The sequence below is a fragment of the Rhodamnia argentea genome, chromosome 7, assembly GCF_020921035.1.
Source record: "Rhodamnia argentea isolate NSW1041297 chromosome 7, ASM2092103v1, whole genome shotgun sequence".
NCBI classification, from domain to species: domain Eukaryota; kingdom Viridiplantae; phylum Streptophyta; class Magnoliopsida; order Myrtales; family Myrtaceae; genus Rhodamnia; species Rhodamnia argentea.
This window is the reverse complement of record NC_063156.1, coordinates 12,024,158-12,051,005: the sequence shown is the minus strand read 5'-3', so window position 1 is coordinate 12,051,005 and position 26,848 is coordinate 12,024,158. Positions and strand designations below refer to the sequence as shown.

General features: G+C 41.3%; 2 protein-coding genes and 1 pseudogene across 2 annotated transcripts in view; all 3 read right to left on the bottom strand.

Moving 5' to 3' along the window:
* Nucleotides 1-26,848, bottom strand: part of LOC115741917 (MATH domain and coiled-coil domain-containing protein At3g58270-like) — a 136,916-nt gene that overhangs the window by 56,323 nt on the left and 53,745 nt on the right. The gene's annotated exons all lie outside the window — the stretch shown is intronic.
* On the bottom strand, nt 2,609-18,499 carry LOC125315803 (MATH domain and coiled-coil domain-containing protein At3g58340-like). Its single transcript, XM_048281668.1, has 4 exons — nt 18,360-18,499; nt 18,132-18,271; nt 17,867-18,024; nt 2,609-3,692 (listed from the first exon to the last, which is right to left on the bottom strand). The coding sequence occupies exons 2-4, from the start codon at nt 18,242-18,244 to the stop codon at nt 2,851-2,853; spliced, it is 1,113 nt and encodes a 370-aa protein (XP_048137625.1). The 5' UTR covers nt 18,245-18,271; nt 18,360-18,499; the 3' UTR covers nt 2,609-2,850.
* Nucleotides 2,609-26,848, bottom strand: part of LOC125315805 — a 65,754-nt pseudogene continuing 41,514 nt past the window's right edge.

Here is a 26,848-nt window from a genome sequence, read left to right as displayed (position 1 = left end):
AGCAGCTTTGTAGCTACTGTTTAGCCCTATTTGAGGTTTATCCAACGTTGTCTTTTTATTGAAATTCAATTGCTAACTTGTGTGCTATTTGGTGCTAGAATCTCTTGAGGGTTAGAGCTCAAATTGGACTCGAACATGGGGTGTTTCTAGATGAAAATCCTGGGCTGCACTGTGCTGGAAATTTGGTTCAAAAAGGTACGAATTTTTGAAACTTTTGATTGCATAATCATGTTTGTTTACTTAGAAACTTGCATTAATGTTCTTGTACCAGCTTGAGCATACCTGATTTGCGATTAAAGTGGGAAAATTCAAACCTTCTCTATCAAAGTCCATGATTAGAACCGAAAACCGCATTGCCTTGTATGTAATTCTGATTTTTTTGAGTTAATTCAACTTGTTCATGAGATTGATTGAGCTTTGCGGTACCTTGGGAATTAATTAAATTTGGTTTGAAATTTTTTTCCTCAAGATAACAAATTGTTCAATTTTTAAAGATCAAATTGGATAACTTGAAAAGATAAGAATTTTGGGTGGATAAAATCTGTAATTTTCGGCATATACCCCCTCTTGGCTGAATTGGATGTGCCAATGGATGAGCCTTGGTTTAAATTTTATTGTTGGTGGATTGGATGATTTTATCTCTTGCGGATATTCAATGCTATGGATCGGATGTACTTGAATCAGATAATTATCCGGATTTTCGAGAATTAACTGAATTAGATAATATCTGATCTGTCTTGGATAATCATTTGCTTTGAATGCTTATCATTAACATTTGATTTGGTTGGATGGATTGCTAGGTTGTTATCTTATCTTATCTCTCACTAATTTTTTTGAGTTTATTTGATTAGCGATAAGATCTGAATTCAGTTGGATAATTGTCCAAAATTTCAAGAATTATCTGAAGTTAAATTTCTAGATCTTAAAGATAATTTTCTCAAATTAAAATTGAACTTTGGATGAGGAAAGGTGGACCCCAATCTCACAATTTTGGCCACCCCTCTCATATTTTCAAAAATCCAAAATAAATCAACTCATTTTTATTTTATTTTTGTCATTATGCTTGTTTGTGTTGATTTGTAATAAAATTTGCACAATTTTAAACAAACATGCCCATAATATATGCTCCCATGTGCCTTGACCTATCAAAAAAATAAATCACACGCCTTGTCCATGATCTTATGGAATGGGATAATGATTTAGTATAGAAATTTATATTCTGCCCTTTGGTGAAAGGGATGTTGGTTTTCTATACACATATCCGCATACTGATTCGGATCCTCGAGAATGTAGTGGATAAAATCTCGCTCTAACCTAGATATTTGGGAATGAGAGGATTTTCGAAAAAATTGAAAATTAAAGGTATATTATGGGCATTTTTGTTTATTCAGATTTTTGATTGCTTTTAAATGTTTTCTTTTATCACCGAAAATACCAAAAAAATAATAATAATCCTCCGGGCACATAATATATGGTCCTCATGTCACATTTTTCCAATTAATCATCAAATTCACATCGATCAATCGGAAAGATTTTTTCATGAAATTGGTACCGAAAGGGCGTTAATTTTTCAATTAGCGTAACCAAGTCCCCGGACCCATTTTTCTCTGGTGCGCAGAAATAAAATAGTTCTCCCTCTATTTTATTAAGGTTTCTAATCAACCTTCCGTAAATGATTAGTGGCGGCTCCAATTGAATATTTTTTTTTCACGAATAAACCTAAGTTGCAATTCGGTAGGACTTGGGAGGGTCCGAAGTAGGTTGGTTGATTCAATTGACCCGATAATCCGTTAGCCTAAATTTTAGGTCGTGACAGACAAGACTCGGGAAAATTATCAGGTAGTCCCCGAGCACTTGTGTTGGAAGTCTCGGGCTTTATAGAAGAAGAAAAGGAGATAATTTCCCCGGGAAGTTACGAAGAAAAAAATAAGGAACTATTCTTCCAGGTTCGGAGGAAAAAGGCATAACATTCACACATTTTGGTTGGCTTGGCACCCCTCACACCGAAAGCCAATGAGTACTATGCCCCCCAGTCGGACCAGGTCCAATTAATCAAGACACGTCACATATATCTTGAGGAACTTTCGGACATTCTTGACAGGAGGTAAATGCGTCGGAAGTCTTAAAATTTATCATGAAAGTGCAATTGACTTATAAAATTTGTTAAAAAGTACAATCAAATCTTAAAACTTGTCAAATTTGTGAAACAAAGTCCTTTTATTAACCGCACTTTTTGAAAATTTTAGGATTCGATTGCATTTTTGTGATAAGTTTTAAAACTTGATTGTACTTTTTGAAAATTTTAGGACTTTGATGGTATTTTCGTGACAAGTTTTAAAATTTAATTGCACTTTTTAAAAATTTTAGGATTTAATTGCACTTTTGGAATAAGTTATAGAACTTCCTATGCATTTCTCCTTGATATCGTTAGAGATTGGAAGTTCCATCGAGAAGTGGTATCATTAAAAGAAATTTAACAACAGCAAAGAAAATGCAGTACTAAATCTGACGAATTGATGAATTTGCAAGCATATGCTACGAGAAAGTTTTCGTCTTTAACTACAGACAACTTCCCCAACACTATAGCCATTTGTTTGTGGCTCTTTCCTTGTATGAACACTTCTAACCATTGGACAGTATCCTGGTTTTATTTCATTCCAAACTCAAACACTGACTGTATGATATTTTTCACTCACATGCTGACTAAATTAACATGATGTAGGATCAACCGCATAAGCCCCTCTAAGCAATTGTCCTGCTGAAAATTGGCCAACCAATAGTCAAGCTAAAACGCAGCTTTCAACTATAAGTGAACACTTGCTTCATAGCCTATTTGAAACCTTTAAGGTATTAACAGAATTGAGCCTTCAAATTTGACCAAGCAGAAGTTGATCTAGACATTCTTTCCTCGGCTATTCTCTTTTTTTCCTCAGCCTCTACTACTTTCTTCTGCTCATCCTTATAGCCCAACTTCGCTTCTTCGGACTCAACTAGCAAGATCTCCCAGTCCGAGAGAAGCTTCTCTCTCCTAGACTTCACTTCATCCATCTTTCTCTTGAGCTCTTCCTCGTCATCTGCGAGGTCGTCCATTAATTGCTTATAAAAGATGTGAGTCTCTTGGCTCTTCTTCATAGTAGAGAATTTTTCATCCCTTTGTAGTTTATGTAGCTCAAACTCAGCATTGTCCTGTTCAAATGTTAAGAAATCGGAAGTGAAATCGTTGAAATTGGCCTGAAATGTCTCAACGGCTATTTCTTGCTCCAACGATAATCTAGTTCTGGCTGTGCTTAAAGTTGATAGTGCCTCAAATAGTCTCTCCTTCATATTCAACTTAAAGAGATCTGAAAGACATTCCTTCAAAGAATGCTTAGCCTCCTCAATTTCTTCTAAGCTAGGAATTTCGACTGTCAAAGCACCATCTTGGTGGCATGAACTTGATCCTTCACTAACACCATCAGTCTCAGCAGCATTGATAAGTCCCTTTAGACTAGTAAAATAGGAGTCAAACTTATCAGTTGGTCCAGCTGGATGAATGTTCACCAGAGGAGTAACTGCTTGTACGCAAACTTCGGCTTTAATCACCAAAGTGTCATTTGCTAGATATCCCCCAGTACTATTGTGAAGCTCAGTCAATGGAATGAAATGTTTGTAACCCCAGTTACTCTGTCTCGCAGTGAAAACATACTGCGTCCCTGCAGAATCAGGAGACAGGTTACAAAGTCAAAAACTTCTTTACTCCAACAGCACAGCATGATGTGGAAAAGACATTGGAGATCATCAAGAACTAGAATGTTGTATTGTACACGAAGCAAAATATTAACGACGGAAGAAGCAAACACCTCCCCATTGTCGCGACCTAAAAAAAATAAACGCGAGTTAATTTTCGGGCTAATGGATTATCAGGTTAATTAATTAACTAACCTAACTCGGACTCTCCCAAGTCCATACCAAATCGCAACTTATGGTTCATGTGATTATCTTGCAAAAGATTTTTCATTTTTTGGAGCCGCCACTAATCATTTTTGGTAGGTTGATTAGAAACCTAAATAAAATAGCGGGAGAAAACTATCTTATTTCCGCGAACCAGAGATTTTGAATTCGGGGGATTTGGTTACGTCGATTTCTCTAACGCCCTTTCGGTACCATTTTCATGAAAAATATTTGATTTGGCAATTTTGATGGATTTTGCTTGAAATTCAAAGATGCAATTTTTTTGGTTTTTTCTTCTTTTTTATGGGGATGTAAAACATTGAACTTTGTACGATATACACCATGGGTGATTTAGAAAGAAAGAAAACGCAGCCACCACGAGTATTTATAAAAATAAATTAACATGTAATAATGCTAAAATTTGGAACACGTGGCATGTCTAAAATAAACAAACAAATGTTCAAACCAAACGATTACATTTTTGTAGATCGAGATGGAAAGGATTACCTTCTATTACATAAAATCTTACTCACATACACATTATAGTTCCCTTCAAGATCTCGGAGCTGGAAGAACGCGGCTGTCGTCGAAAATGGCAAGCAATGGCGTTGTTGGGTTGCGAGGGGGGAAATATGTGTCGGGACTCGTCGAAGATGATGCTCGACTAAAACACTTTTCTTCACTCTCGAATTTTCTCTTCTGATTTTTCTCAAGAACTCTCTTTTTCCTCTCTAAAAATTCCTCTCAAAAACTCTCTCAAAACTCTCTCAATTCTCTTCCACTCTTCCTAAAAAACTCTCTCAATTCTCTTCTACTCTCTCTCTCAATTCTCTTCCACTTCCCCCTTCTAAAACTCTTCTCAAGAGCTCTCTCTTTTATAGGCAAAGTTCTTCATCCTTCATTCTTCACCTTCATTTCTTCACCTTCCATCTTCATCTTCTCTTCTTCATCTTCATTTCTTCACCTTCCATTTTCATCTTCCCTTCTTCATCTTCATTTCTTCACCTTCCATTTTCATCTTCCCTTCATTATCTTCCCTTCATCATCTTCCCTTCTTCATCTTCTTTTCATTATCTTCCCTTCATCATCTTCCCTTCTTCATCTTCTTTTGGTATTTGCAATACAGTCCCCGAAGTTCCAAGTATTTGCAATACAGTCCCTGAAATTTTAAGTATTTGCAATACAGTCCTTGAAGTTTCAAATCTTCTCGGTGTATTTTTCCATCCCGTGCCTAGTCTAGACGCATGCTAAATTAAGTGTTCCGCTTGCCCGATTATATGCCAATGCAATGTACGCTAAAAATAAATATGTGAGATGATTTTTTTATAATTTTTATGCAAAAAATAGATTAGTCAAAATTTAGGCGTCAACAGCTGCCCCTCTTTGAGTGGAGGCTCGTAGAGGTTCCGCTCAAAGACAAAATTGAATCCTAAATTTTGACAGTGCAAATTATGGATGAACTTTTTGGCGGGAGTTTTAATCCCATTTTTTATGTAATGAAGTGATGCATGATATGCAAGACTGTAAATAACACGTGTCATAATTTCCCTTTTTCATGTTAGAGAAACCTGCACATTGATCGCATACAAGAATACCTGTTTTACCAAATTTCTCGTAAGCTAATGGTTCTCTTAATTTCCAAGCTTCTTTTTGCGGATGCAAGGATTTTAAGGTATTTGGCCTATCTGTTATCGGAGACTTCTCCCTAATGCAAGACAGCGCAAGATATGTGTGTCGTTTGAGATCACAAGAGCTACGTCGTTGTGAGTCGAAAGAAGTGGGATCAAGTTCACAAGAGCTACGTCGTTGTAAGTTGATTAAATGTCAAAATCGCCAGTGCATATGTCTTCACGATTCGATAAAGGGGAACCAAAATCATAAGAGCTACGTCGTTATGATTTGGTTTGGATCAAAAATATGGGTGCTTATGTCTTCATGATTTGATAAAGGAGCCGAAAATCATAAGAGCTATGTCATTATGAGCCGACTAAAGGTCAAGATCACCGGTGCATACGTCTTCGTGATCTGATACTGAAATCATAAGAGCTACGTCGTTATGATTTGAAGAGATGTCAAGATCGCCAGTGCATATGTCTTCACGTCCCGAGATTAAAACCGTAAGAGCTACGTCGTTATGATTTGATAAGATGTCAAGATCGCCGGTGCATATGTCTTCACGTCCCGAGATTGAAACCATAAGAGTTACGTCGTTATGATTTGATAAGATGTCAAGATCGCCGGTGCATATGTCTTCACGTCCCGAGATTGAAACCATAAGAGCTACGTCGTTATGATTTGATAAGATGTCAAGATCGCCGGTGCATATGTCTACACGACTTGACGGAAGAGGCATATTGCCCGAATTGAACAATATTTGATAGGAGCACCATCGAATGGAATCGATAAGTACAAAAGGGGCATATTGCCCGAATTGAATCATAACAACTATCATGAGAAGAGTTGTTAATTTGAAAAGGGGTTCAGAAAACTTACCCGGGTTCTCCAAACGATTAATCAAGGAACGAAGCAGATTGCTGTATCGTACCTGGTAGGCATTTGCCAGCAAAACTTGCTCATTCAATAATCCTTGGATGAATTTCGAGACCTTGGGAGGGAACTCGAACATCGGGAATGTATTACCTATCATAGAATGTCATAGGTAACACACACAAACATATTCAACAATGAGTATAATGCAATCACTCATACTATGGTTCATGCATAACCATTCTGTCAAGTTTGCATTACCAATTTTGTCCATGGAGGTTCTCACATTACGAATACCTCGAATGTGAGCTGAATGGGGGGACTTCAGTCCGAAAGGGCTTTCTCTCACTCTCGAGAAAAGCTATTTATCCTGTCTCAGGGATTCAAGAGAAATCACTCAATCTTTCCATCATCGCATTCGATAAGGATCCAAGTAATCTCGCAATTGATACGACCGAGTCGATCTGGAGGTCTTGATTAGAACCGTAATGAGAGCTAGGTCAAAGGTTTACAAAGGGGACTCCAGGTTGAGTCAAGGTTGCTTGAAATGAATTTCTTCATCATTTGCTCCGGATTTACAAGTCAAGAATCCTGCAAAAATGAGAGAGAAATAATCTTGCTTGAACTTCTTCGAGTGATGCTTAAAATCATTTAACTCTACGTTAACTCAAGTGCCCTAATCGGAAGAGACTTTGGAGGGTTATAACGTAGGCTAGGATTGGGGACCGAGGAACGAAAAGGCTCGTTTTGGCTCAGAAATTAAATGAGAAGGGGCTTGACGTTGGTGATCATCGCCGACTAGTCACCGATCTTGGTCTTCCGGAAATGTCTTCAGAAAGAATACCATCATTGAATGAGGGATGGTAGTTTTCTACTGAAAATTGCACTTTACAAACCGATTTCTTGGGGAGTCTTCTTCATAACAAGTGTCCGTCAAGGATTTGCAAGAGACACAATGCAAACATGTACATGGAATTTACAACTTAACATGCAAAAATGTACATTCAAAATTCAGAAGTACTTTACAAATGAATGTGCATTGGCCTTACTTTTGGTAGGCACTTTGCTTTTCCTATGCTTGAAATTTTCATATGAGATCAGCCTTTGCTTTTCTTACTCCCGACTCTCATTTTTCTTTTTTTTCTTCTTTTTTTCGAGAAAAGATTTCTTTTCCTTTTTCTTTGAGAGCCCTTCGACATCTCTTTATTTTGCTCTTTTTTTTTTGTTTTTTTGTTTCGAGAGCGGGCCCTTCTCCTTTAAGCTGAGTTTGCCTCTCCTTTTTTTTACAATCCCATGATTTTGAACCAGGAATTACAACAAACATAAACATTTAAAAAGAAAAATTATATAAACATAAAAAATCTAGCATACAAGAAATGAGTCCATTCGGGAATTCTCTGTTGACCCGACCATCTTCAATTCTAATCCTTGGGAACATGCTATCTTCGTCTTTGGAATGAGCAAATGATCACCAACGGGGGTTTAAGAAATGAATTTGCAGGCTCAAGTGGGCTATGCAAAGAATGAAGTGCATAGGATAGAGAAGTGAATGCTCTTCATCATCCTAAGGCACTTGAATTAAAATTCGAGTATAAATGCAAAGAAACACCCGAAGATTAATGTTAGTCCCAGCAAGAAAATTTCTAACCATTTACCTCGTGTTGCCGCTGGAATTAACTCGTCTGGACCCCGATGTGGGGTGGTTCTTGACAGGGGTAAAGAAATGAAACCACCGCTCAAAAGGGGTAATCAATGGATCACCTGTAGTGTTTGGGATAGAGAATTGAATGCCTCTGTCATTTCGGCTAACGTACCTTTCGCGAGAAAACTCTTTACCTCGGGGAATGCGGAACTTAGCCACCGTTCAACTCGCCTGAAAAAATGGGACGTGTTTGGAAAAAGATTGCCTTTCATCATCCTGTCTTGCCCCATTCCATACATTTGGTGTATCTTATGTAGTTCATGTTCCTTATTCAGAGTTGATAAATTAAACATGAGGAACAATCATGCACAAACTATGCAATGTATGAGTGTTTTCGAGCATATAAAATGCAGCAACTTTTTATCTTGGTGGATAGAATTTGCAAGCATATAAGAAACTTCTTAGGGGCGTGGATCGTGAGTTGCCCCTGCTCATGCAAATGAGTTGCAAAACTTCATTATTTGGTTCGAGACATGAGATTGTCAAAGGCTCCGGGAATTTCTCATTTCATTAATTTCTCGGGGAGAAGGGATACTTCCGTATCTGGAAAGGCAATGACCCCCGTAAAAATCAAAAGGGAAAGCATCAATGTACGTTCTCATGTTCTAAACGAGTTGAAACGATACCACTTTACCCTTGTACGAATTTCTTGTGAACTTTGAATTGAAAGGATCAACTCATCTGGATTGGATTGTATGTCCGGGGTGTTATCTCTCCGGTCTTGTAACCATCTGGGCTGAGTTTCAATCGGCATTGAACTGCGAAGCAAAAAAGTTTTTATTAATCTTTGTACATTGATGCCAAATCCCGGGATCGAACCTGGGACGCCTCGGACCATCGTTATTCCCCCAACCATTAGGGCATGGTGATGTTGGCGTCCACGGTTGGTTCGCTTTTTGCTATATTGTTCTCAAAACAGTTGGCAATCTCCTGTCGAGAATGAAATAAGCTTAAATCAGAGTTTGAAATGATTGAGAGCCAATTGGGACGATACGGAGTTACCCATCTTTGAGTCCGCTTGGCCTTTTACTCGTATTCTCCCAAGTAAGGCTATTCGGAATCTCTCTTTACGGGCGTTCAGGGGCGTCGTCCACAAATTGATTTTCTACAGGCCTAGCTTAACAAGGAACTCACGCATTTGATAAGGGAGGAGAAAATTCGCCCTTTAACTCTAGGCAAATTCTAGACAGCTAGAAAGTAAAAAAAAATATCCCACGCAGGGGAACTATACATGGAATCAAAGAAGTATTCATGCGAGATTGGTTCCACCTCTCTTGCTGGCCATTCCAATGATCGACTGATTTTGTCTTGGATTATACACCAACGATCGTTGTTCAAGGATCCATAATCACTTGCTTCGGATCACAACTCGGGAGGTCCTTCAGCTCCGAACCGGCTGATCAATGTGGTGAGCTCATCATCAAAGTAATCTTCTGATTGATACTCGAATTGGGTAGTGTTACTTGCTAACACTAGCGACGGATTTCCCACTTTGTTTTCACCGTGAGCAATCTGACCCCTTGAGCTTGAACTTCCGCCGTTGCTCGGAAACTTGTAGGGATGATCAACTGGTCTGCTGCTAGAACCACCAGCGGAAGGTTGGTATGACATGTATTCTTGATTGGGAAGTGGCCGAGTACCTTTTGCTCGGTAGATTTTCCCGGTATTGATCTTCCAATCAACTTTGGTCCTGTCGTGTTGGTCCCAACCTGCATCGTGCTTCCTCAGCTTATCTCTAACCCTTTGAAGGTGATTCGTGACACTTTGCATGGTGAGTCCGTCTATATTCATTATTCTGTGTACAGCCATTGGTCGTGTTGAATTGATTCCTAGCTGTCGAACCGCCTCAATGAATATAGAATGAAGCTTGGCGGACCAAAGGGGCCTTTTCTTTTGGACAAAATCGTCGTCATCGGCTTGGTCGTAGTTTTTTTGTTCGAGTAATTGCTTCCTTACAGCATGCTGCCAAATGTTTTGGAGCATTCGAACGCAGACCGGCTTCTGTAGGACGTCTCGAGCACCATGCAATGTGGCCCTCGTTATGAACTCGCGATCATTACTTGCTGATACTACGATGACCTGTATGTCTAACTCGGAATCAATGATCTTTAAGAGACTGAAACCGTCCATATTGATCCCTATCACGGCTGTGACAACGATGTCAAACTCTTCTTTGTACTGCCTCAGCACTTCTAAGGCATCCGTTGCCTTCGCATAAGCAAAAACCCCGTACATGCAACTTCTCAAGCATAGCAACGAGGATTGAGAGGGAAACGGGGTTGCCATCAATGGCCATGACTCATGCAGATCCTCGGGATAGGAAGGTTCCCATACTTCCGCTTGGAATGAACGTGTTTTTCTTTTAAAACCTTCCATATGTAGACCGAAAATGGCTATTTCGACTAGAGAATGAGCTTTAGATGTTCTTGGACTTGCAAAAACAAATTGCCCGAAAATCACAAAAGCGATGATGGCCTTTCGTGACAGATTCCGAAGGTCGCTAGGTGTATGGAGACTTCAAGTTCTTTATAAACTTCCTCTCTCTTTTTTTTATTAGTCTTGCAAACAGGTTTTCGCTTTCTCTACGAAAGAGGACAGCTTTTTCTCTCCTTTTCAGCCTTAGTGCCTTGGATCCGTTTCGTAATAACTCTCATCTCTCACTCCATCTATCATCTTCTTCCTTTTCTGATATGGAGGAGCCCTCAAATCTTTTCACTTTCTCTACAAACGAGGCGCTTACTTCCCTCCTCAAATCTTTTCGCTCCCTCCTACGAGCGAGGCGCTTATTTCCCTCTTCAAATCTTTCCGCTTTCTCCTACGAACGAGGCAGTTATTTCCCTCCTCAAATCTTTTTGCATCTACCTATGTGAAGGCTTTTAATGCTTTTTCTTTCGGCGTTCAGTCAAATCTGACAAAGAATTCACGCATTTAAGCATGACGATATTTGCGGATAGTACTGTTCTTTGCCCCTTGATTATCTCTAGGCGTAAAAGGAAGAATGTCTCGCATGGGGACTTTGTAACAAACAGTACATTCATTCACGCATGTCTCTACTCTTCTTGAGGATTCGTAAGGGCTGGCTAGTAATGCTCAAAAGAGCGACATTTTGAGAGCCCATAATAAAAACTCAAGCTTCATGTAGGCTACAGATTCGGAGTTTCATCGGTGTTGAATTGGCCGATCGTGACATCGTGGAAACTCCAATTGTAGTGATGCATGTCACTTCCCTCGAAGGGCATCGGTTACGCCTCCGCAAGGCCGACATTCCGGGATGTATCCCCAACGAAATCCGATTGTGCGAGAACTTGCTCGGGAGGATGAATCGATAAATGAGCATTTCCAATGCTCGGATGTGGCTCATCAAGGAACATGCCACCAAAGGTGATGGGGTTGCTGCAGACATGGCAAATAGCGATGTTAAGAGCATCCCTATACCTCTTGATCTCTGCTCGAAGCTCTTCATTTTCTTCCTTTAGAGACGCAAGTTCATGACTTTCACTTCGAACCTTCACTCGGGCCCGCTTGTTTTGAAACCAAAACCTGACCTTCAAGGGCTCCATTCCTAGCTTCCGGCTCAACTCATTTTTTCGTTTCCCGTTCACGTAAGGGCACTCCTTAAAGGCAGCTTCGAGCTCTTTGATTTGATGTTTTCTTTTACGGGGTTGACTACGGCTTTCTGCTGCTGCTATTGTTGTTGCTGTTATCGAGATCTTGAACTTCACCGCCAAGGGAGTTGGGTTTTACGGCTTCTGCGCTGGATCCGGCCTCGAAATTCAGCAGTTCATTCTCGGGGATGTCTAGGTTGGTTGCCTCCAGTAAGTGCTGGTAGCCTCCAAACATGTTGGATTGAAATACTTCTTACTGCCTTTTGTTCACTCTACTCTCCGCTGTATGCTTACTCTCTCCAAATTCTTCCGAGTAAACATGCATGTTCCAGAGCCTCCCTTTTAACGTGGATGAAAACCACTAAGCCGGTGCTTCTCCCAAGATTTCGTGTTTCCCGCTCCTGTCTTCTTCATTTCCTTCTAACATGGTGGGACCCTCAAATCTTTTCTGCAGTATGCTTGTCCCTCTTTTAATATGGCGGAACCTTTAAGTCATTTCGCAACTTTTCGAATTTCGTGAGCCTCGAGATGGTAGATCCGTGATTCACGGACGAAACGTCCGTAGTTTTACCCGGATAATTAACTCGGCCCCCACAATAATTATTGCTATAACTTTTTCTGCCCTTTAAATTAGGATTTAACGCCGAGACGATTATCGCTTCCATATCCTCATCTCCAACCTTCTAAGCACTCTTTCGCATCCACTCTTTTTCAAAGCAACTTCAAGCAACAATGGCCTCCCTCCCCGCACGCATCTTCTCGGCTGAAGTTTTGGCCAAATGGGAGAAACTTTATAATCTCTTAGGCCAGGGCTACTCTTATATAGCCAACCATCCGGAGGTCGAAACCGAAATCCGTCTCATGTTTACGGATATGGACACCGTTTCTATTCAAGGTACCAAGTTAGAAGAGGAATATAGGATCTTCCCTACCCTCTTCACTAACTTCCTGGAGGCTTACAATCATGCTTATCAAGATGTTACTTTGGCCTATCTTGTGAGGGCACGCTATCGGGATCGGTCGGATAACTTGATGTTGGCCGATCTTGTAGCCGACAATTATAAGAAGGCCCTTGACTACGGTAATGATCAAGTCTCACTGCTGATTCGTGAGAGGGGGAACTTGGTGGAACGCTTGGCCATGTCCCAGACCATCTTCGAGCGCGATCCGCTCGATATTGTTTTGAAATTTCAATGCTCATGGCTGGAAGAAAGGCTGGACGATCCGACCCTGGATATAGCCCGCGGGAGAATGCTGATCCATGACTTGGAATCTGCTGCCGAGTATCACGAGGACAGGGTGGCCAAGCTTAAAGAGAAATGTGAGCTCCTCCTCTTTAAGCTGGCGGATCTCGATTCTCGAAGCGATCGGTGTAGGCGGAGCATCAACTGTATGGAGAGTCGCTTAAACTCCTTTGTGATGCTCATTAGGGCTCGGTTTGGCTTTACGTTCCCACCCCGATGATCTGTTTGTAAGGCTCTCCGATGGATGAAATAAATGCAAGTTTTTACTCATTTGCATTTCGCTTTCGCATTATTCGATCTTCCATATGCTGACGGATTGAAGGGGCTCTTCATTTTACTCATTTCATCTTGGTCGTCATATCTTTTTTTTTGCAAGATAAGCCTTTTACTCTGTGAATATGTAAATCTCACGCTACTGATGGTCATTTCAATTGGGCCGGAGAGACTCCCCCATTTGAAACAATCTCTCAGCAAAGATTAGTAGCGAGGAAACAAACGAATGCCCAAATGTGAACAACTCGTGAATCAGTATTAATATTATAACTCGATTATGAAAACATCAGAGTGAATCAAGTATAATATTTCTTTACGAAAGTCGAACTAATCAGGTTGGTAAAGACATGACCGTCCATCTCGGCCATAATCAAAGCACCACCAGGGAGCACCTTCTTTACTATATATGGACCACCACAGTTTGGAGCGAATTTCCCTTCCGGGAGTGGGACTATTGGCAATAATTTTCTCAAGACCAGGTCATTGATCTGAAAATATCGAGGCCGAACTTTTTTGTTGAATGATTTAGCAACTCTCTGCTGATAACACCGGCCATGACATACAGCCTTAAGTCTCTTTTCGTCGATCGGATTCAATTGGCTCGCCCTCTGTTGGATCCATTCAGCTTCCGTCAGCATAGCTTGAGACAATATACGTAAGGAAGGAATTTCCACTTCAACCGGTAGAACAGCCTCCATTCCATATACAAGAGAATACGGGGTTGCCCCGGTAGATGTCCGGATCGAGGTCCGATACGCCATAAGTGCAAATGGCAACCTCTCATGCCAATCGCGATAATTTTCAGCCGTCTTCGCTAAGATTTTCTTGATGTTCTTATTGGCGGCTTCTCTTGCTCCATTCATCCGAGGACGATATAGGGAAGAGTTCGGATGCTTGATCTTGAACAATTCGTCCATTAGCTTGTTGTTTAAGTTCGAGCCATTGTCGGTGATTATAGCTTCAGGTGAACCGTATCGAGCAATGATATCCCGGCGGATAAAATTCACGATATTTCGTGCCGTGACCGCTAAATAGGATGCGGCTTCGATCCATTTGGAGAAATAGTCAATCGCCACCAAGATGAATCGATGGCCATTGGATGCTTTAGGGTTGATAGGGCCGATAACATCAATGCCCCACATAGAAAACGGCCATGGTTCGGATAACCGATGCAACTCGTTTGGAGGGACATTAATCTTGTTACCATGAATCTGACATTTGTGACAGCTTCGGACATGCTGAACCGGGTTGGAAGTCCCATCATACTTCTCGAAGTCGGGCATCTTGAACTTCTCCAGACTTGTGACCGAAGTTGTCCGTAGGGGGAACTAGAGCGAGAAGCGCGGGCTGGCGGCGGATGATTGAAATTTGGCGGTGAAGGCGGCCATCATTTCTTTCATCTTTCGGGACATCATCCCTTCAAAGCGCTCGATCAAGGAGCCAAGTTTCTCGTCTAGGGCAGCACTAACGGCATCGTTAATGTCGGCCATCCTCTTTGCGACCGATCGAGTAATATGTGGAGGATCCGTGATAAATTACCTGTACACAGTAACAAACCCAAAATTAGTACAGGGAGCAAGAATAGCGAGCCGGCCCATGGCGTCCATCTAGACTCAAACGAACAAAGTGATTATGACCAAAGGATTGAAACATGTAATTTTCAGTTTGTCCGCTTTTACGAAAAAAATTCGTATTAATTCGTACGTTGATCAAAACATTTCCAAATTTTACGAGCTTATAGTTGAGAAGATGATGAACAACTTTTATGTTGGCCAATCGGACTAGAAATGCACAGATCAAATCAGTTTAATGTGTTTTTCCAAAAAAATCACATTCAGAAAACTGTTATAACCGCAGGTAGTTGAAAAAACGAAAGGCCATCTTAAATTATGAATTTAATTCTGAAATTTTGCAAGATATTAGTTGAAACATAGGTCTACAACTTTCGTGTTTGGCACTTACTCAAAGCTCGATCGTAGAATTTAGTAAAAATCGCACAACAGGAATAAGCCAAATCAGAATTGAGGACAACTAATGAAATTGTAAAAGCTACGGAAGCAAAGTGCGAAATTGGAAATAAGACAATGAAACTTCTAAACAATCAACCTAAACCATGGACCGGCCAAAAATAAAAATGAGATAACAGGGTACAAGAGACAAGAATTTACCTCTCATACGAAGAAAATGTCAATCACAAAGACATGCGCATGAATCGTGAGTTTAAATCTTATTCTATCTATCCAAAAGGCTTTTGCAAAGTGAAATGATGAACGAAACGACATGTCGCAGCCTCGCGCACAGTCATCATGACTAGTCGCAACCTCGCGTACAATAGTCATGACTAGTCGGGTCCAATCACTTCGGCTTGGTTCGGTCGACAAGGGCAATTCTCATGCATCGTAGTCTCACGTGCATAAGAACGACCCTTGAGCCATTTTTTTTAAAAAAAAATTTCGGGATCCAGATGGGATAACCTTTAGCGAAGCCTTACCGCCAAGGTTAAAGGACCATCTAAATACCATCTTAAAACTATTAGTGTGACCCGGGTTCGGTCACGGGTTGTGTGCAGTGTAGTGCAAAGACGATAAATCATGCACAACAATTAAAGGCAAACACCGCTTCAATGATTCAAAAGTTAAATCACAATTCCAATTCACCAAGCCTGCAAAACAAAGGGTTAGCCGATCACTCCTCTCCTTATAACTCCCAATCTGCAAAAACATTTAACACCTAAGAATGAGAATTCAACCAAAGTTTACCAAATCAAGTGATTTCTTTTTCATGAAATTATCCGGCCTAAGTCCTCTTTGGGTCCCCAGTGGAGTCGCCAAGTCGTCGCGACCTAAAAAAAATAAACGCGAGTTAATTTTCGGGCTAATGGATTATCAGGTTAATTAATTAACTAACCTAACTCGGACTCTCCCAAGTCCATACCAAATCGCAACTTATGGTTCATGTGATTATCTTGCAAAAGATTTTTCATTTTTTGGAGCCGCCACTAATCATTTTTGGTAGGTTGATTAGAAACCTAAATAAAATAGCGGGAGAAAACTATCTTATTTCCGCGAACCAGAGATTTTGAATTCGGGGATTTGGTTACGTCAGATTTCTCTAACGCCCTTTCGGTACCATTTTCATGAAAAATATTTGATTTGGCAATTTTGATGGATTTTGCTTGAAATTCAAAGATGCAATTTTTTTGGTTTTTTCTTCTTTTTTATGGGGATGTAAAACATTGAACTTTGTACGATATACACCATGGGTGATTTAGAAAGAAAGAAAACGCAGCCAATCACGAGTATTTATAAAAATAAATTAACATGTAATAATGCTAAAATTTGGAACACGTGGCATGTCTAAAATAAACAAACAAATGTTCAAACCAAACGATTACATTTTTGTAGATCGAGATGGAAAGGATTACCTTCTATTACATAAAATCTTACTCACATACACATTATAGTTCCCTTCAAGATCTCGGAGCTGGAAGAACGCGGCTGTCGTCGAAAATGGCAAGCAATGGCGTTGTTGGGTTGCGAGGGGGAAATATGTGTCGGGACTCGTCGAAGATGATGCTCGACTAAAACACTTTTCTTCACTCTCGAATTTTCTCTTCTGATTTTTCTCAAGAACTCTCTTTTTCCTCTCTAAAAATTCCTCTCAAAAACTCTCTCAAAACTCTCTCAATTCTCTTCCACTCTTCCTAAAAAACTCTCTCAATTCTCTTCTACTCTCTCTCTCAATTCTCTTCCACTTCCCCCTTCTAAAACTCTTCTCAAGAGCTCTCTCTTTTATAGGCAAAGTTCTTCATCCTTCATTCTTCACCTTCATTTCTTCACCTTCCATCTTCATCTTCTCTTCTTCATCTTCATTTCTTCACCTTCCATTTTCATCTTCCCTTCTTCATCTTCATTTCTTCACCTTCCATTTTCATCTTCCCTTCATTATCTTCCCTTCATCATCTTCCCTTCTTCATCTTCTTTTCATTATCTTCCCTTCATCATCTTCCCTTCTTCATCTTCTTTTGGTATTTGCAATACAGTCCCTGAAGTTCCAAGTATTTGCAATACAGTCCCTGAAATTTTAAGTATTTGCAATACAGTCCTTGAAGTTTCAAATCTTCTCGGTGTATTTTTCCATCCCGTGCCTAGTCTAGACGCATGCTAAATTAAGTGTTCTGCTTGCCCGATTATATGCCAATGCAATGTACGCTAAAAATAAATATGTGAGATGATTTTTTTATAATTTTTATGCAAAAAATAGATTAGTCAAAATTTAGGCGTCAACACCCATGACCAGCATAGAGAACCAAATTTCTACAAGAAATGAAACCGACAACACACGACATTTTTGCTGTACCAACATGTAGATCATAATAGATGCGATCAAGTCCCAACTTCTCCATCCACAGGGACCAGTTGCTTACAAACTAACTTGCTGAATGCCTTAATCAGTCAAAGGCTTAACAAATGAGATACGGAAAAGCTATTTTCTCTCTCGGCTGAATATCTCTCTTCCAGCTTCTTCTCACTCTTTCTTTTATCATCTAAACTCTTCTTCTTAGACAATTCATCACACCGATTTCTCTAAAACTCTAGATGCACGATCGTTGAAAGAGAACAAACCCTTTGTAATAGAGCGAACATTATTGATTTGATCGATCACACTCAAGCCAAACTTGGCATCTCCGGTGCACCCGTTCGGCAACGTTGCGGAATCAGCAACATCGAGGAAAATCGACAAATGGTCCGTGCTGTTCCCCTTGGGGAATACCAGAATTCTCCTGCTCAAAAAGATCGGATGATGCAAGGATCACTCGGCAACACCATGAACATGCCATCATCAAGAAACAACCAGCAAAAACAGAAAAACGAAAAGATTTTGAAATACCATTTACAACCAGAAACCGTGAATGCAACAGAGTCAAGCCTCCGGGCATTCCTAGTGAAGCCGCCGATTGTCCAGCTGAATTCTCCCCCATTCACATCATTCCGTGCATCCATTTGGCTGCTCGCTTCGCGCACGATCAACTCCAGGAAGCGACACACATGTTTCTTCTAAGCCAACACACTACTTGCGAAGAAGAAGCGGGAGGAGGAAGAGGGTTTCTTACATTACCGGAGTTGGGAAAATTGCTGAGGTACTTTACCTCGGTACTTGTGCCGAATGTTGTTGACTCTTCGACCTGGAGGAGATGGTACGTCGGAAGTCTCGGGCGATCGGGCTTCTATAGAAAGAAGAAAAGGAGAAAACTTCCTCGGGAAGGAAAAAAAGAGGAACTCTTCTTTCGGGGTTAAAGGAGAAAGGCGCCTCATTCACACTTTTGGTTGGCATACCGTGGCCTTATTTGGTTCAGCATTTGATCAAAATTTTTTTTAAAAAATATAAATACTTTTGAGCTAAAGACCTTTTTTAAAATGTATTAAAATGTAAGTAATATTTGATAAAATATATTTTAAAAACATATTAGTTTGACGTAAATGATGTTTTGTGAAAAATGAATTTTGTAAAGTATTTTTATTTTTTGAAAAAAGAAAGCGGAGGTGGTGGGAGGTGGCGGTCGGCGGCGGCAGCAATCGGTGGTGGCGGCGGACGACGATCAGCTGTAGTGGGGGGTGGACGGCGGGCGGCGGCAGCCGGCGGCATCGGCGAGGGGCGGCGGCGATCAGCCGCTGTCGCTAGGCAGCCGCAGCCGGCGGTCGGCGTCGGTCGGCGGTGGCAGGCGGCAGCAGTGGGTGGCGATCTACAGTAACTAGTGGTGGCAAGTTAAGGTGACAAATTTAAAAGAAAAAAAATTAATTGAATTTCGCAAAAGTCTTTCAACCTAAAGTACCTATAGAGGTAGGGCCTGTTTGGTTCAACATTTGGCCAAGAGACTTTGAAAAATTGCAAATACCTTTGGGCTAAAAGTATTTTCCAAAATGCAAGTAGTGTTTGGTAAAATATATTCTAAAAACATATTGAAAAACAACTTTGAAGTAAATGTTGTTTGGTGAAAATTAAACTTTGTAAAGTATTTTTACTTTTAAAAAAAAAGTGGCGATCGGCGATGGTGGGAGGCGGCGGTCAACGGCGATCGCGATCGATGGTGGTGGCGGTGATGGCGGCGGGCCACTGTTGGTGGCGATCGGCGAGCGCTAGCAATCGGTGGTGGGCGGCCGCCGCCTCCGCCGCCGGTCGATGGTGGTGGCAGAGGCGGTTGGCGGGCGGCGGTGGACAACGGCAGGTGGCGAGCGGCGGCGGTGGTGGCGATAAGTAATGGGCAGTGACAGCGGTCGGTGATGGCGGCGGTTGGTGGGCCACGGCGGCGGTCGGCGGGCGACAACGGTAGGCGGGTGGCGGCGATCATTGGCGGCGATCATCGGCGGTGACAGGCGGCGGTCTGTGGGCAGCGATCATAAGATATGGACGGCAATCTGCGGCGGTCAGTGGCAACGGGCGACGATGGCCGGAGGCGATGGCGGCTGGCGGCGATGGCGGCAGTGACGAGTGGCGGCAATCTAAGGTGACAAATTTAAAAGAAAAAAAATTAGTTGCATTTCGCAAAAGTACTTTAGCCCAAAGTACCTCTAAAAGGTACTTTGAGCTAAAGAACTTTGAAAAGCATTTGAGAAGCAATTGCATCTCCTCAAAGTAAGCAAAAAAATGAACCAAACACAATTTGCATTTTGCCAAGAAGCTTTAGAGCTTCAATGCTAATTCCCAATGATGAACCAAAAAGGGCCGTACTTTGGGCTAAAGGACTTTGGAAAGTATTTCAGATGCAATTGCATCTCTTCAATGTGAGCTAAAAAATGAATCAAATACCATTTATATTTGGCCAAAAGACTTAGAGCTCCAATGCTAAACCATACAGGGCTCGAAAGCCAATAATTAGACTCTAAATACGATATCAAGTTTTAGAGAGGTTGGATTGAAGCTCATTCTATTTAGGGTATTTTACTTAAGACCTTTAAATTAACGAGTTAGCATTAACACCGCACGACTCATTGTCGCAAGAAAAGACTTAGAGATATTGCCCAAAGACAAGCTAATGGCTTTCGGACTCTCCTATCCTTTTGCCGATTGTAATCCTAAAAGGCCTTTCAAATTCGTTTAGTGTTTCTGTTCACGCAAACGTTTTTTTTTTTTTTTTGTAATGTTCGTAATGGTGATCCTAACCATTCTAGAAAATAAAAGAACAAACAATTGTTTCAATACAGTATTTAAAAACCAACCTATTTAAAGACTAGAAAGTACAAAATACGGAAATGAAGACCCAATAATTGTTGGGCAAAGAATATACATAGCCATGTTGGAAGCCCCGGTCCCCGGGATAGGATCCTCGTGAGCTAAATTCAAATCGAGTACAATTTCTCACCTAAAAGCTTGATCTACCAAGACTACACTTATATCAAAGGTAACTCACTAAAATATCAAAATTATATGTGCACTAATTAAAAGAAATTAAGCTAAATCTAATGTTAATATCAAACAACCTAATCAAGCCCTTTTCTAAATAGGGACCCGGGCTGGGCCCTTGTGCTCAATCTAAATAAGGATAGATGTGGTTTGGCAGGTCCGAGCTATGGAGGCAATTCGGCCCCTTTCAAAACAAGGCCTAATGAAGCCCACTCCATCAAAACTCGTCCGAATCCACCTCAATCCGCACTCACCTAAGGCCACGGTAAGCCCAAATTTGAGCCCACACCCATTAAACTCATTTAAACCCATGAAAACGGAGAAAAGCTCAAGCCCACTAAACCAACTTAAGCCCATCCTAATTGAACCTAATAAAGCCTTTTACTCTAAATCACTTCTGACCATCTTCTCACTCTGTTATTGTCTTCTCCAAACCGACCGTGGACAACGACCTCAACCAATCCCCATTTCCGGCCACTCTTGACCCTAGTCGAATTGCGGCCATCGTCGACGATTACCGCCGGCCACCGAAAGACCACCGTCATTAGCCGGAACCGGCAGCCATTGTCTATCTATCATTACTCGCCGATTGTTCAACATTAATTACGATGGGAATATAAGACACAAGATAAAGAAAACACACATTCATCAATGTACGTAGGAACCATGGGAGGCATACACAATCATGTGTAATAGCTACTATCTCAGTCCACGTCTTGCGTATATCACCAATATACTCTCGAATTGAACCATTGTAGGTAGTGTTTTAGTCAATTCTAAGTGACATTTTATCAAATGTCTCACGTATAGCCGATGGAGGGGAGTGAAGTGAGGTGTAGTGAATTCAAACTTGAAACCACGTGCATGTGAAAATCACTCCATAATGTATGAAATCAATGAGATAAATTCACATAGAAACCGATTTGAATTTAACATGACATTTCTCAGAAACATTTTGTCGAATGTATGGCGGACATCTTGAATAAGGATCCTATATACAACCGACACAAGCCAAAAGACTTGTGTCCCGTATCTTCCAACACTCATATAACTTTGAAGGGGAGCTTGTTGGTGCTATGATGATGAGTGAGCGATGCAGAGAGGAAGATGCAACTAGGTCCGTGGGAGTGAGTTTATGCTAGAATTTCTAGATTAGATAGAATATACTCTTGGGAGCTTTGAAGGTAGGGTTGGCCTCTCGTGTACAAACCGGTCGGGAGTTGATGCCGCTCTCCTAATGAGGTCGTAGCACGTCGAAGCCGCTTATGGGGCCTAAAGTAATCTGCTCTTACTCGATATAACGGAAACCCGAGCTAAACTGGATATGGTATGATTTGATATGAAAAAGTTACTTGCCTAAGTGTTCTATAGGAGAAACAAGACCGGCTTGGCGCGAACGACTCGCCGGGCGCCACACGGGCCATTCTGCAGCCATGAAAGCATCGGCCCTTGATAAGTAATATCAGAGCTAGGATCCCTCTAGTAGGTATGGGAGTTAGAGAGAATCTGTGGTCTACTTGGTCCTACGAGTGCAGAGAGTGAATCGTCGGAGTAAAAGTGGCTACGACAAAGTGCGGCTCTCGACTTGCTTTTAGGATGCCAATGGGAGCACAAAAAGAAACGTATTCATCACCGAAATGGGATAACGTTCCTGGATAAATTACACAAATCTCAAGATGCGTCTTCTACCACATTTTCAACAAGGAAAAATCTCTGCTATTTAGCTACTTGAAAAGTGCAAGTAGGGGAAAGAGGGTGCCGTAAAAAAGCCCGGTTGGCCAAAAGTGCCATACTTGCAAAGTGCAAGTGACCAAAAATGGTGCTACCAGAAAAGCACGGTTGGCCAAAAGTGCCACACCCGAAAACATGCAAGTGACCGAAGAAAGTTCGAAAGGCCTTTGATAAAAATGAAGCTATTAATGGTAGGAAAATGAGCAAGGAAGGGATAAAACAGCCCGCAATTATTTTATCGTACGATCGCGTGCTTGCCATCCATGTAAGACCTAGAAAGAAGCGTTGATGATAGGAAAAGACTCAAGGAAGCAATAGAATCGCCCACAACAGGAGCGTTGCAGATTTGAGTGAGGGAGAATGACACGGGCCGCTTGTTCCGTGTCCCTTATCCGTATAAATGTATAATGTAGTGGCTTGGAAGACTTGCATCCCCGTGTCCTCCCGTACTCTTATAACCTTGAAATGGAGTTTGTTGGTGTCATCGTGGTGAGTGAGAAATGTAGAGAGGAAGATGCAACTGGGTTCATGGGGAGTGGTGTAAGGGCAATTTTTGCTAGCAGTTTTAGATTAGATAGAATATGCCCTTAGGATCTTTAAAGGTGGGGGTTAGCCTCCCGTATACAAATTAGTCGAGAGCTGATATCGCTATCTTGATGAGGCCATGACAAGTCGAAACTAGTTATGGTGCCTAATGTAATATGCTCTCGCTCGATAAAATGGATGCCCGAGCCAAGTGTGGTATCATCCCATATGGTAAAGTTATCTACCTAAGTATTCTATGGGATAACAAGAGAAACGATGTTGGCCTGGCTTACACGACTTGTCAAGGGTCGCACGGGCTATTCTGCAGCCAGGAAAGTGCCGGCCCATGACACACGGCTAGAGGAATGTTTCGATTCCATGGTATCACATCAGCAAGAAAAACAAACCGGATTGTCAACAACCACTTCAACACTACTCATTTTTCACAACGTCACCATGACTTTTGGGGTAGTACTCGTTCGCTCCCAAACATTCAAATGTTACGTAACAACCTCCTAAACTTCCATTTTATTACGGCCTTCAACCCTCAATTATGTTTTTCTTTGACAGCTGCATTCCACATGACTTTGAAGGAGTAAAGGTGTATTTTAATCCCATTTGTTGAGGAAATCTCTCCTTTACCAATCGCACTGTCTCGAGTTGTTTTTCGTTTACCACACGAGCTGTACGTGCACCGTGAATTTGCGTTGGGTAGAATTCATGACTCGAGTCTACCTCTAGCTTGGATAAAAAAACTTAGTTTAGAGAAAACCTCTAAGATCGAAAGGTCTCACATAAGCAAGTTTGTGTTGTAGAGCATTTCAATATCCTCGTTGAATTAAAGTTAAATATCACAAAACGAAATGAGAGCTGGAATGCATCTCATCATGCAGTACCAAACTCCAAAAATCTCGACCAACGTGTTGTGCTCCCCAAAACACTAAAACGAAGACCCGGATCAACTAATGATATGATGAAAATCTATGTAAGGAAAAACCCTTCACCGGATAACTGCGGACATAACATTGCTATTTGTTTGGACAAACCGAAAGCATCAACTATCATTCTTCCGTAATTTCCGATGAACTCCCCAACACAAGCCACTTCTTTATGGCAGCTCTCTCCTCGTAAGAACATTCCTAACCATTAGATAGTTTCCTTGTTTTTTTCATTCCAAACTCAATTGCAAGGGGACAAAATCCCTTATTTGGAACAGGGTAAACTCTCCCAACACAAATCCCCATGACAGTGTAATGAAATGCCTCATGAGATGTGGATACAAGAATACCCTCATCGGTAGAGCCACCCAATTTGGAGTCATATCAAGAAGGCTATACGTGAAGGAACAACTCGATTGTCCATCTTGACATAACATCATTCAGCAGAGCGCATCACAATTATGAGAATCTCCAAGCTCCAAGAGCAAAAACTGCGATGACCAGGCAACTCATATGACGACATCAGAAACCGATTCCATACACACACATATGCTTGTCTATATTTGAGACACAAGGCGACTAAACGAACATGATATAGGATAAACCGTATAGACCCCTCCGGCCCACCACTACTTATTAGATTAAATTAAAGTGGGGTCCACAGGGTTACGATGTGCGCCCATGCGGGCAACCACACCCCCTTGAGCAGTTATCCGTTTCAAACGTGAAAGGTTACGTTGGTTGATTTTACGTCAATAACCGACATCCTCCCATCGTTCTCCCAAGTCATTTTTTCATTCTGTCACTTCCAAGAAAACAGAGAATGAAGAGCGCTCCTCCCCAAATTGTCGATTATTGTTTGATAGAGAAAAACTCCGAGATCGCAAAGGGCTTTAACCGGTGATCAATAAGGTATGTCCTCGTGATGTATCTTCGTCGATCGGTGAATCTAGTGATCTATTGTGCATGTTTCCGCTTTTAAGTATCTATTAGATTGGATTAAGTATCCGACATTGGTATCAGAGCAATGATTTACTAGTTTCCCGATCGTTTTTATGTTGATATGCTGTGTTTTAAGGATTTTTACCCAAATCGCGTCGTTCTTGTTCATAGCATTTTGATTATGATTCGTTCATCAAAATAGTAATTGAACATACCATTAGAACGAGCTCGTCGAGACGATCGTTTTGAGTGGTCGCCGACCCCGAGGGTTCGCCGGAAGCCGCCGCACGCGCGCCACGCGCCGCGACAGGGCGGAGTCCCGCGGGGCCGTGGCGTTTCGTCCCTCTTTATGCCCTTTTTATTTGTCATTTTTTATTTTCAAATATACCATTGTATTCGTCTCGAAGAGACGAAAATTTTTACGGAAATTTGGTCGCCGGAGGAGGCCGGACGGCCGCCACCACGCCCGCACGCGCTAGCAGAGCTGCTATGTGCGGCGGGCCATGCGCCACACGTGGGGGGACCCGGGCCGCGCACATGGCTGCGGCCCGCGGCGTATTGGGCCGTGTCCAGCCCAATACGAAAGCTTTTTCTTTAAAAAAAAAAAATTGGCCCGATCCGCCACAAAGCCCAAGCCCCCTTTTTTTGTTTAAAAAAAAAAATTGGGCCGGCCCATTTCGTTTTCAATAGGTCCGGCCGGCGACCGGAGCTTTATTACGGACCCGACCCGGTCTGACCTTGACCCGTCGACCGTTGACCCGTTGACTTTGACCGTTGTCCCCCCCCAAAAAAAAAAGGGTCTTGTTGGTCAATACTAAGGGGACTTGTTTTATCTATTATTTTATTTGTTATGATATGTTCATAATAGTTACAAAATTATTGGATTTTCATAATCCATTTGTGTTCTGCATTCGTTGTAGGAACAATGACATGGGTAAGACGACATGCGAGAACATCCCAAAGGCCAAGGAGAGCTGAAGCTCGGCAAGCTCTAAAGGGAAAAGATTACAAAATTGGGCATTTATAAATGGGATAATGCTTTTGACATTATAACGCATGTTATTAAGGTCAACGACATGATCCAAGAAATCGTATGGGCTGGACAAGAAATGACTCCAGTATATGCATTTTATGCACTACGTAACACTATACCCGTAGAATGGCATGGTTTGATGAATAGTGCATGATGGAATGATGTTACCACATATAAGAAATCCGTGCTACATTTCTTACACGATTTTATAAGGATCGGAGCGATAAAGACGTCATCGCTTACAATGAATGTGTCTTGGCGCAAACAGAATGTGCCCTGGCGTAAACGCAAGGGTCCTCAAAGTTTTTATCCAAAGGAGCTGATTTTGGCTTCTAATTTGATTCATAATCCTCATCAAGACCTTAATGTTTCTTTTCTTTGTACCAAGAAAATTACATATGCTCATGTTCTAACCGGAGCTAGGAGGATCACACATTATATTTAGACTTTTATTTTTAGCTAGTTCTTTTTTCTGTATTCTTAGGAGACTTTTAGGGACTTGTGATTGTTGTATTGATGATTTATGTATATACATTATGTTATGTGTATATATTTTGAGTGGGAGTGTTCACAAGTTTTAGTAATCGTATGATGAACACAAAGTGATGATTGTATTGGTATTGGTTTTAGAAAAGAAAATTTGGATGATGATGGGGAACTTAGTGAACTGTTGATTTTAGAATTTTTTTTCTTGAAATTATATACCAATATAATCAAGATGTATGAATATGATTGCATTTGTTGCATACAAATAAACTTTAAACATGTACTAAATGTTATACTCAGATACTATGGCAACGACATCTAAGAATATTGTTCTTGAGCTTAACAAGGGTGAGAAATTGAATTGAGAAAATTATGAAATCCGGAGTATGAAAATCCAGTATGTGCTTGAAGAACTAGAGGCACTGGAAGCTCTTAACCCGACCATGGCTGAGCTAGAGGATGGTAATACTACACAGCCACGAAGAGACAAAGAAGCCTTCGTTGCCTAGAAGAAAAAGAACTCAACTGCTTGCATTACGTTGTTGAGTAGT

Bases quoted from the DNA above. Each gene is read 5' to 3' on its own strand.
- LOC125315803 (XM_048281668.1), bottom strand. From the start codon at position 18,244: ATGGATGCACGGAATGATGTGAATGGGGGAGAATTCAGCTGGACAATC. The intron at 18,025-18,131 runs GTATTTCAAAAT...CTTTTTGAGCAG, and splicing joins ACGGTTTCTGGTTGTAAATG to GAGAATTCTGGTATTCCCCA. The intron at 3,693-17,866 runs GTTTGTTCTCTT...CTGATTCTGCAG, and splicing joins TGTTCGCTCTATTACAAAGG to GGACGCAGTATGTTTTCACT.